The sequence below is a fragment of the Oryctolagus cuniculus genome, chromosome 4 (genome assembly GCF_964237555.1).
Source record: "Oryctolagus cuniculus chromosome 4, mOryCun1.1, whole genome shotgun sequence".
NCBI classification, from domain to species: Eukaryota; Metazoa; Chordata; class Mammalia; order Lagomorpha; family Leporidae; genus Oryctolagus; species Oryctolagus cuniculus.
Genome location: NC_091435.1, coordinates 107,922,780 through 107,934,833, shown reverse-complemented (window position 1 = coordinate 107,934,833; position 12,054 = coordinate 107,922,780). Strand labels below are relative to the sequence as shown.

The following is a 12,054-nucleotide window of genomic DNA, read 5'->3' as shown; positions in this document are numbered from 1 at the left end:
CACATGGGAGACCTGATTGGAGTTCCTGGCTCCCAGCTGCAGTCTGGCCCAGCTCACTCCATTTGGAAGTGAGCCAGTGGATGAAGGATCTCTCTTCGTCTCTCTGCCTTTCAAATAAAATGAAAAAAAAAATTTAAAACCTTTAATAAAAAATCACACAGATATGCATCTATGTGTGATTGTATGTTGGGGAAGAAAGAAATGAGAACAGTCATAACAAATTTACATTGTATTTTAAAATACTTTTGTTTAAGTATGGGGATTTACATACATAACATAAACATATACATGCATACATTTATTTGTACAAATATTTATGTCTTTATAGATGAATGATGTTTATGTATCTCCCAGAAAAGTATATTCTTTTTTTAATTGATAATTTTATAATTAACATTGGCAATTAAATAATCACTTTATTGTAGTAATCCAGAATTTGTATTTTTTGGTGATAAGGTAATCAGGAATTTGAGTGGTAAGAGTGAATAGCAATTTCATGGCAGCACTTAAGGAACTTTTTTCCAGTGATCACCACAATTTGGCAAAAAAAATTGCCCAGAGATGATATCATATAATGACATTTCCCAGAAAAACTGTGATGGAGCATTTCCAATAATATGGTTGACTAGCACAGTGCATGGTTATGAAATAGATGTTATTGACAAAAACCGTGGCTCCTGTGTTACAGATGTGTGGGAGGAAGTTGGAGAGATGTTTCTGAAATTCTTGGAGCACCTGTTTCATAAGCATTTAGAAAGTATCTAAGCCGAAACAAATGTGAAAACCCATCACAAGATTCCTTATATCCTTAGAAAAATGTGTTCTTCTCCTGGGATCAGTGCAAAGAAGAACCGTTTGCAACTTATTTAATTCAAAAATTGTACCTTCCTCTACAGGTCTTTCCATACATGATGACATTTAAGGAAAACCAATCACCATCATGTGAAAACATTTATTGTAGTATTATTTAAAGTTTTGCACAGTTTCCCAAGATTTTTATTTTCTGTAAAAATACTTCTAAAGATGTAGCTGGTTACTATTAATATTAGTTACTATTTATGGAGCAAATTTAATTGATAATGTGCTCATGGGATATCATGTCAGATTTTACTCTATTCAGAACACTGTCTGGGTCTTGTTTCCCTCTTGACACACTTTTATGTGTGACAAGATTGACCACTAATTTAAACAAATTATAACATTCTTCAAGATTAAAGACAAGAAAAATATCTCCATGTGGCCCGTTCAGATACCTCAGGTTCTATGTCTGCCATAAAGTCCTTTTACTTTTATCCCTACTGTCATCCTCTCAGCCCAGCAAACAGGAGCCTCTGTCACACATGATTCTCTAGCCTAGGAGGTATGTGTTTCTGACTCCCAGAATCCTATTAAAAAGAACAAAGAACTATACTGAGTCCATTACCTCTTTCCAGAAAGCTAACTGCAGTATGTGGATACTTTATAGGCTATTTCATCTACTCTGTTAGCCAGATAAATTTTTGGTACCATCTGATTTTGGGAGCATCCATAATGTTATCTCCCTGAGGGCAGTTCTGCATTTAGAGGCAAACGCCCAGGGGTTACAAGCTGATAATACTTACTTCCTTGGAGACAGGGTGCCTAAATGGGTAGAGTGGACTAGGTAAAAGCCAACTGCAGAGCAGTCTCAGTTCTGGGCCTGCAGTAGGGATTGGTGGGGACTCTGGTCAGCTATACAACCTTACCCACTCTAAACAGCCAGTTGCCATCAGCTGTACCCCCATTAGAGCAGGAAAGAATGCTGAGTGTCGCAGAACTTGCAGTTTTCTAAAAGAATCCAGAGGGTTTTTTTTTTTTTAAATGCGAGATCTTCAAGTATTTTTCAGTGCAGGCTCAATTTTCATTTAACTTTTTATGTCATAGAATTTCAGATTCAGTCAAAAGTAGATAGTGATTTAATGAACTGTCATGTACCCATCACCAGACTTCCTGTTTCCTTGTGCCCTCACCGGCTTCCCCCCTTCATCACGTTGAAATAGTGTTCAGAGATCATTTCATCTATAAACTATATGACTACCACACATGCCCACCTTAAACAAACAAAAGTGTCCCTTAATATCTTTAAAACCCAGAGACTCTTCCCATTCCCTCAGCTGGGAAAAAAAAAAATGTCTTGTTTCTTTAGTTTGTTGTAGGTGGAATTGAAACATGGTGTGAGTGTGCTGTCTAGTTGGAATCTCTTAAATTTCCCTAGGAGCAAAACTTTAAATAATACTACAATAAATGTTTTCACATGATGGTGATTGGTTTTCCTTAAATGTCATCATGTTATGGAAAGACCTGTAGAGGAAGGTACAGTTCTTAAAAAAGTTGCAAATGGTTCTTTTGCACTGATCCCAGGAGAAGAAAACATTTTTTTCTAAGGATATAAGGAATCTTGTGATGGGCTTTCACATTTGTTTCGGCTTAGATACTTTCTAAATGCTTATGAAACAGGTGCTCCAAGAAATCCATAGGTTTTCCTCCATCTCTTTTCATTTTTCTCCCCTTGGAAGTTACAAATGGGGTAAGTACATTTGTCCCGTCAGGTTTTCCACATTGTAACTTTGGTTAATTGTGTTCCTTAGCTTGTTCTCTTCTCTGTATTTCCTGTAACCTAGTCAAGAGGCTTAATCAGAGACAGTGTCCATTTTTCTGAACCCAACTTGGAGGTTGTGACATGGTCTTTGGAAATTTATAGTTTCTGTTTGTCTTTTTGTGATGATCATTGCCCATATCATTTAGTTCACAGGTGGTTCTAATATTTAAGAATACTGTATTGTCTCCACCACACATACACACACACACACACACACACGCGCGCGCGTGCGCGCATGCACATACACATGTCTCTCGGCCAGATGCGACCTGTGAGCCACCAGTTGGAGAATTTTGATGTGTTAAAGTTCAAGCTGGAGTCCTGCCCTTGTCTGGAACATTCTGTGATTCATTTTAAATAACCTATTCCCAGTGAGCACAGTTGTACATATGGAAATGATCTTGCCATTGGCTTTATATTGTCATATGCCTACTTAACAGTGAATGTAGAAGAAACATTTCCTTCCTCGGAGATGGTGTAGAGAGCTTCCTAACAAAAAGCATCATTTGTTTGTAGCAAATGCTTTGGCGTCCTGCTATAAACACTCAAACAAGTCAGATACACAGTCGATATGCCTTTCACCTCTGTACTTTTGATTTATGTGCCTCTGTGAACCTTTCATGATGGTCTTGGAGGAAAAATGACTTTGCAGATCATACACTTAATTGAGGACTGTTGTACATAACATTATCCTTAGCTATTTGTTTGTGTTCGTTTGATAGGGAAAGTGAAATCTGTGTATTTAGAGAAATATGATTGCAAGATGAACAAGGGAGGGAATAGGCAGGACAAGGTCCTGTGTAGATTTTAAGGATTGAATACAGCTGATCCACCTTTCTAGCTATGTGGCTCTGGGAAATTCATTTCTCTCTTTGAGTTTTCCCATGTTTGAAGTAGGGTAGCAAGATTGCCCCAGCTCAAAAAGAGGGTGTTTATAAGAAGTAAGGAATGGCTATGTATTTCCCAACTCTGTGACTAGCTTAATCCTTGCATCATTCTTAGGTAGCAAAAAAAAGTATGTTTTCAACTTTTAAAAAATTTCAGCATAAAAAAATAGAAAAAGAGATGATAAAAAAGTCAACATAATCCGATTTGCTATTTGCAAAGAGTGTGGTGTTATAATAACACGTTATATGCTTTTTCTTCACAGCTTGTCTGGAGAAATCAGGCACATATGTTCAATGTTGAGCCAAGTGTTTCAGTGTGCAGAACGAACATCTTTCATCTTGGCACCATGTGCAGGAATTAAATATTCACATGGATAAACTGTACCTGAATAGTGTTGCTGAGAGAGATGCACTTGGCAGTAGCAAACTTGCTTCCATGTGGGAAGTGTCCATATTTCCTACCTAAGGATCTATAGTGTTATAAATAGTTCAAAGATGTCTACCATACAATTTGTACTTTACTGCTATCTCTACCGACTGTGCAGTCTTGTCAGCACTTCATGTCCCTTTTCACCCAACTCTTAACTCTACTGTTAGCCTTTTGCCAAACAAAGTCAACCAGAGAGTAGGTTGTTCGTTTAGAATGGATATTTAGAGGCCATTCTGGGAATGAAGGTTGATTTTCTTGTTTAGAATGTTCTTTTCTGATCTGCAGCCTCTGCCAATCTTAAAGTGAGGCTGAGTAGACCATGTGGAAGCCAGTACCCTGGGAGAACTATTGTCTCCTATAAATGTGGAGCATACGTAGGTAAGGATAAGACCAGCAGATGAGAGCAAGAGTCTTGGTGCCCTACACAAAAAAATTGTCTTATTTTTGGAAAGCACTGGGGAAAAGAGGAGGTAAGAACCCTGGTGTCCCTACTGAACCCCCTGCGCTGACGGTGTGTCTGTGTTGTTTTCAGGGTGTATGCCATGTACAATTCCGTAAAGGGATCCTGCTCCGAGCCAGTCAGCTTCACCACCCACAGCTGTGCACCTGAGTGTCCCTTCCCTCCCAAGCTGGCGCACAGGAGCAAAAGTTCACTAACCTTGCAGTGGAAGGTGGGTAGTTCAAAGTATCAAGAATAGTCTGAAGTTCATACAATGCCTTTCAGTAGTCCTGTGGAATCTTTATTTGGCAAGATTCAAGTTTTCTGATAGTGTGGGGTTTCCTGTAAAGGAACCATGAAGCCATTTATTAAGATATTAGAAGTTGACATTTCTGTAACAATTGGGCAAAGGAGTAGGAGGGGAACTCCAGCTTTAGTTCTTTACACAGCAGGATTTGGTAAATCTCCAAGGATCATAAACAGTACTTTACAAGTGATATAAAAGTACTTAAAAATGCCTAGTTTTCATCACTTTATAATAGTTCAGTTCACTATAAGAAACATTTTGAAGGCTTTGGTAAAAAAGTTTTTGTAAAGGAACATCTAGACATAAGGTGGGTTTATGGCCCTTTCAGCTTCTTTCAGAGGTGAAAATGATATGTTGAATATTTAGAGCTGCCTTAGGTGTTTAGTATTCTAAACTACATTAAGACTCCATTAAGTTTCACTAATTAGGCCTTAGATGAGTTAGGGTTGCTAATTATTCTTAAAAGGCTGAATTATATAATAGTTTTTAATGAACACAGTTTACTGGCTAAAAATAACTCTTGTCAGAGAGGTAATCTTGTGCTTTCTTGAAGGTGTGTTAGCCTGCTAATCAGTTGTGTTTGCAAGAAAATAGTACATTGGGTTATCAACCACTATAGAAATTATTTCTCTGTATCAGTGCTTTAATTTATTTGAAACAGAGAGAGAAAAAGAGAGCACTCCTATCCACTGATTCATTTCCCTAAATGCTCATAACAGCTAGGACCAGGAACTAGGAACTCAGTCCACATGGATGTTAGGAACCCCTACTTGAGCCATTACTGCTACCTCACAGGGTCTGCATTGGTGAGAAGCACAAGTCAGGATCCAGAGTTAGGCATCAAACCCAGGCACTCTGTTATGGGACATGGGCATTTTAACCACTAGGCCAAACATCCATTCCCCAGTATTTTAAAATATAAAATAGAGGTAATGAAGATTTTCGGTTTGAGGGGAGAATACTGATGTGTGAAAATAACGAGGTGACCCAGGAGATCCATTATTAGCAAAGAAATATTTTGTCTTTTATTGCTAGACCAGAGTCAGTTTGATCTGGAGAGTGAGAACAGTACTTGGGAATAGTGGTTAGCAACAAAGCACGGGCTTCTGTAGACCCTCTCGTGTGAGAGCTGTATCCTCGTAGCCAGCGGCCATCACTGAGCGTGTTATTTGCACAAAGACAAAGTTTCAACTGGCTTAGAATCTGAACTATTGTTATTTTCCTTCCTGGCTTCCAGGGATTATCCAGGTCAGTGATTTCCCACCTTTTTAGAGTTTTAACACCCAATTGGTCATCGTTGTTTAATTCCTTAGAGCACATACAACCATTTAAATATGCGTTCTATGATTACATATACACATATGTGATTGTATATTTTCTCAATGAAAGAATGAGTAGCTATTTTGTTTGGAAAATATAAGAAGTCCTGAGATTACCACAGGGAATCTAGGGTCTTACAAACCTAAAGTTGGGAATCACTGATACATACTCTGCTTTCAAACCTGGAGGAAATTCAGGTCTCAGGCAGACCAGCAATTTCAAGAAAAGCTTCTTACTAGGAAAACATTCCACATTTTCTTTCTCCCTTTATCAAGTTGTAAATCAGAAATCAAACTCGTGTTCCATTCAGTCGTGTTCAAACTTGAAAGTTCTCCATTCTGCCTAGTTTCATTTAAACCTCCTTGGTACTATCTCCTCATCACAGGGCTCCAGCTGGGGCAGGAAGGCAAGGGCGCCTTCTGTAGCTGCTGCTGCTCTGTCCCTGTGTCCACACTGGGAGAGCTCAAGGTCTTCTTGACTGACATCTTATTAGTCAGAAGCAGTTATCCACGTAGGAGATGATCCAAAGCAAGAACCCAAGTCAGTGTACCCACCTTGCAGGAACCAAGGAACTAGTGTGGGCAGCAGTAAACTCCTGAAGAATGCACTTCTAGAGGAATGTGTGAACTCTCCCAAGTGTAGTTCTCATCTTAGAAATAGGTTCTCATCTAAAACTTTGATGTTTTTCAGTTATGTAGAGCTTTAAGTACAACCCTATTCTTTCTTCCACATGGAGCCTACAAAAGCCTGAAATTACAGTTTAACACCTAGAGCTTTCATCTAACACTGGAATTTTAGGATCCAGAGATTGTGAGACTCAAACCGAAAGAAGAAGAAAAGAAGAATGAGATTTCCTTAATTCATTTACCCAGCATTCACTGAGCCCCTCATGATACTTTACCACTAATGGTGATAATAATGCTGTTTACCAAGTACTTCCTGTAAAACTGACATTGTCCGAGTTGATCTATGTGTATTCTCCTAGTCACTGATCACGCCTATCCAGGGTTGGAACAAGAAATTAGCCACTGATATTAAACAGCTGCACCAGATCACCCGCGACAGCCAATCAACCAGCCGAGCTGGGTTTCAGACGCAGTTCCGGCCTCTCACTGGGTTCCTTTTTCTCTGCCAGGGCCAGGAGGAGGACACGGTCCTCCTTCTGGTTCCCTCCTTGACCTTTTAGTGGCTCTCTAGTACTCCTGGGGACCCCATTGAGGCTCCCCTTCTAGCAGCTCTAACCAGACAAAGCACTCTTCTCTCCAAAGCTTTCCACTTTGCTTCTTGCTGTTCAGAACTTGTTTTCTCAGTGAAGCAAATTGCAGCATGTTTTTAAAGAGAAAACTAAGGATAAACATTCTTTTTTGCTAGAATGTGAAGGGCTGGAATCTCTGGAAATCTGTCCAGAGTATCTCATTTTTTTTTAAAAGCAAGGAAGCTTAATATCACAGATGACTTTCTAATGTTAAGCAGTTTATTTAAAAGCTATCTGGGGCAAGTTATAAAAATAGAGACTTGACAGTGATTTTGCTCCCCTCCCACTGCCTGCCCTGGGACCCCCAGCAATGAGTGTGTGTGTCTCAGAGACCTCTTCCCCTCTTGGTGGTGAATGTAAAGTACCTCTGAAAAGTGTCATCTACTCAAAGGAATAGAACACAGTGTGAGTGTAAAAGTAGTGGTGGTGGGAGCAGGCGGGTTGGGCCATTTGTGGGATATGATTTGTCCATAGTGAGGACTGTCTCTGCAGTTGAGTTGTGTTAAAGTTGGTGTGTGACCGGCACAGGCATGGGCTGATGCTGATCTCCCAGAGAAGGGAGCACTGACCTCAGTGACATCATGTTTAAGTCAAGTTGGTATCACTTAAGTTTTGTCTGTGAACAACTTTCCCTAACTAATTTTATTCTTTCTTTTAAGGCACCAATTGACAATGGTTCAAAAATCACCAACTACCTTTTAGAATGGGACGAGGTAAGCATATTTTCATATTCGTCCATCTAAAATACCATTTCAGAAATACAGTTGCTGAATAAGTGCCTACTTACTGTTTTGTAAGGCATGTTTAAAACAGAAGTGATGAATTTCGCTAGAGGAAACTTTTGATCAGTAGTTACAGACTGTGGAAAAATGAAGATGGGTTGAGGTAGAGTAATGAGTTGTGCATTAAAATATGATTTCCTGGCTTATTAGCTGCAATAATGCTGAAAAAGACAGGGCCTTGTCTGTTTTGTCTGTTTTGGGTCTCCAGTGTCTAGCCAACCATTAATTTGTATTAAAAATCAACTATTTTGTCATCTTGGCTACTTAGAGCATTTTTTCCCTCTCAGAATGCCATATGTGTTCTTTGATGTTGCACTGTATCATATTTTCTGTGGGGGAGTGGTGCAGTGGTATGTGGAAGTCTCAGTCGACCCACATTCCAGTGCCCTGTGGGTTAAACCTTCCTGTAACAGATGCATCCTTTGCTGCCTTGGTCACCAGAGGCCCTTGGGAGATATCCACAGTGGAGTCTCTTCATTCGCAAATGAACTATGTGTTCACTGGTGACCCAGTGCATTTCTGGCCTAGCTAATTCCGTGCACAGACTTTCAGGCAGGAAGTACTTAATACAGAAGCCTTCCATTTCTAAGATAAACCATACATTTTGTTTCAGTGTATCTTAATTCTATGCATTTATTTGTCCTTACTTTATTTGTTGTTGAGCAAATAGTATAAGGATGCTAAGAGTAGGAAATGCAGAATTTGGGGGAGAAATGAAAGTTAACTAGTCTTTGGAGCTTCAGTTTAGAAGGGGATTGAAAGAACATAAATTTAAGCAGAGTGACTTGTCAACTTGTGGAAAATATTTTAACCAAATGTAAACTGGATGAAATTCTCATGATGAAAATGTGATGTGGAAGAGGGGCCCTTGATCGCATTGTGGAGAAGCCTGTGTCCCCATCCATGTTGCATGTGACTATCTAGAGTTCCAAGTTATGAAAGACAACCATCTGTGGTTCCTAGGGTCCTCCTGACTAGCTTGTATGGGCAGATTGGTGAAATCTCAGACTTAACCAGTACATTTTACAGATAAGGTGACTTTCTAAAAAAAATGATTTGATTAGGAAATGAAACCATCCCTGTAGCACTTACAGATTTTTCTAGACAGTCAAGAATTTTAGAGAGGAACTTGGCTACCTGTGAGCATATATAGTAATGTCTTCCCATCTCCCCTCCTCTGTGAGGATGACTGAGAGTTCAGTGAAGTCTGCTCTTAGTGTGTTGATTTGTTTCATTGCCCTGATGGGGTTTTTTCTTGGATTTATATCAAGGTAAAGATTACCAGTGGAGAGAAGGCTGCTTTTTCTTTTCTTTTCTTTCTTTCTTTTCTTTTTTTTTTTTTTTTTTTAATTTCAGATATCCTCTTTGGGCTCAGTATATGTGTGTTTGTGTCCTGTGTTTTTTGGTCTTTCTCTGCCTGGGACCGTGAACTCTCTCTATATATCTTTTTTTTTTTTTTTAAACAGGCAGAGTGGACAGTGAGAGAGAGAGAGACAGAAAGGTCTTCCTTTTTGCCGTTGGTTCACCCTCCAAAGGCCGCCGCGGCCGGCGCACTGCGCTGATCTGAAGCCAGGAGCCAGGTACTTATCCTGGTCTCCCATGGGGTGCAGGGCCCAAGTACTTGGGCCATCCTCCACTGCACTCTGGCCTGGAAGAGGGGCAACCAGAATCCGGCGCCCCGACTGGGACTAGAACCCAGTGTGCTGGCGCCGCAAGGCGGAGGATTAGCCTATTGAGCCACGGCAGCGGCCGGGACGGTGAACTCTTAAGGAAGGTCAGAGAGGATGAGTATTTGAATGGGGAAAACCAAGCAGTGCAGAGAATGGAGATGATGACTCAGTCGCTGTTCCTTCCCTTAGAATTTGAAATGTAAGCATCCTGGTGTGATGCTGAGAGCAAACATGGCACTGCCTCTCTTGAAGTGGAGAAGCCATTGCTGGTGACTGTTTATGCTCCACAGGGTCCGTTGTGGACTTGTGATCACAAAATGTTAAACCAGTGGTTTAGGGCCTTACTTTCTCCTATTTGGTCATCTTTTTTTGTTTTGTTTTGTTTTGTTTTCCCTCTGCCATCCTAATTCTTGGCCTTCTCGTCTCCTTTTATTTTCTCTCCCATCTTCAAGTACTGCTGGTGTTGGCTTTGTTGGGTTCTGTAGGAGATTCCAGTTTGATTGACCCAGCTGCTATGGGCCCCTGGCTGACATAGGAATCCTTTTATAGTCCTTATTTAATATTCGTCTTTCAAAAAACTGCTAGACCCCAAGCCCGTGAAGTGCTCCCTCACCCACAGGAGCATGGAGTATCTGGGCAGAAGAGCGAGCTGAGGAAACACCAAGGTTAGACACCGGGAGCTCTGTTCCTGCTTTTATAGTGAATGCCTTGACCTCTCCTGTCCTCAGTTCACCCATCTGTGAAATGGTGACTAGATTTGCCCTTTGGATCCTGTGCACTCACATAATTTAGGCTATCTCACAACAGACTATTTAGTGTTATCTCATCTTAGACGATGATATATATCTTGGAATCCTTTTCACTGCTGTTAGACCCACTCGTTTATTAATTATCTCGACATTTCTGGAGCATATCACTGCCTGCCTCAGCACTGTACACTGCGCAATGAGGGATATATGACATAGAAAGATAATGTCCTCACGAGCGTCACCGATAAAGCTAATGTATGCTTTTCCTCTTGTGCTCCTGAAAAGACATGATTAAAATAAACTTAACCACGCTCTTGTCAGATTTTCCTGTCTCATAGCCTCTTTACTTCCTCTGATACCTCCCTGCTCTCTGATACCTCTAAAAAGATTTAAGAGTGATGCCACTAGGTTTCCTGTCAACAAGGACACAAGAAACAGTAACTGTCATTCCTGCTCCTCTTGTCATTTCAGAAGTGAAGTTTCTGATCAGTGTGGCAATCTGTGTTTGTAAATTTGGAGTAAATTAGAGATCACTAACCCTCTTTGGAGCAGCATACTTGAGTTGGTCTCTGTGTCACGTATTCCCTTGATACTCAGGCCTCAGCATGAAGGAAGGAAAGCAAATGTGCAAAGGGGAACAGCATCTGGCCTGCAGGAAGTGGGAACACCTGAGGCCCTTTCTGTCCCTCTGAAACCTTCTGCTGGTGGTTTCTGGAGCCACATGCACCTGGTACTGCGGGCTTTGCAGACTCTGCCCTAGTGGAACACAGCGGGGCAGGGGACTGGGAAAGGGATGTTGAGGTGAAATCACCCCTCAGCCAATCCTCCCCAGAGCCAGGGATCTCCCTTCCTGCCCAAGAACATCTGCCCCCGCCACACACCAAGAAGCCTCTCTGTTGTGGAAGCAGCTAAAGAAACTCCAGGGGCGGCAAAATTGTGTGGGTTGCACACAGGAGCAAATCACTGCCTGAGGAGGCCTCTGCAGTCTGCAGTCTGCAGGCTGTGCATGGCAGCAGTAGCACCCTGCCCTGTCTCTGCTCTGTGAATCTTATGCTTTGAGATGAAGTTGTCCCGTACACATACATGCCACCACTCAAATGTGGTGCCCTCTGCGGCCCTGTATTTGTATTACAGTGTAACAGCACTGGCTAGTGTTCCAGAATATGTTGTTGTTGTTCAATTTGTAATAAACATTCTAGTAAAGTGATTAGTATGAAATTGTGTTAGGCATCCAGCCCAGCTTTCAGAAGCCTCTGAGAAGCACGGGCCTTCATGAATGAAAGGACAGCAGCCTTTATGTCTGCTGGGATTGGAAGTGGAGTGTGGAGTTGACCTTCTTTGGGTGATCCACCTTAGTCAGTCGCTAACCACGTGCTGACCTCCAGAGCACCAGGACAGGTGGGGAACAGAAAACAGAAACACATTACAGTGCAGTAGAAGCTGATCCACCGTCTCGCTTCCAAGTTCATTGTCAGTGATTTTACATCATTGTTGCATAGAATTTACATGGAAGTCACTCATTAATATTTCTGTAAGAGGGTTAGTTTAGCAGCCTGTTTTTCTTCATTAATAACTGACTAGACAGTCCCTTAATTTTT

The 12,054-nt window shown here is 41.1% G+C and overlaps 1 protein-coding gene across 7 annotated transcripts in view; it reads left to right on the top strand.

Annotated features, from left to right (window-relative positions):
* FNDC3B (fibronectin type III domain containing 3B) overlaps positions 1–12,054 on the top strand; it is a 362,026-nt gene that overhangs the window by 266,583 nt on the left and 83,389 nt on the right. For all 7 annotated transcript variants that reach the window (XM_070072505.1, XM_008266495.4, XM_008266496.4 and 4 more), the window contains 2 exons: positions 4,467–4,605; positions 7,915–7,968. In XM_070072505.1, the coding sequence (XP_069928606.1) occupies positions 4,467–4,605; positions 7,915–7,968 (193 nt within the window). The remainder of the gene's footprint in view (positions 1–4,466; positions 4,606–7,914; positions 7,969–12,054) is intronic.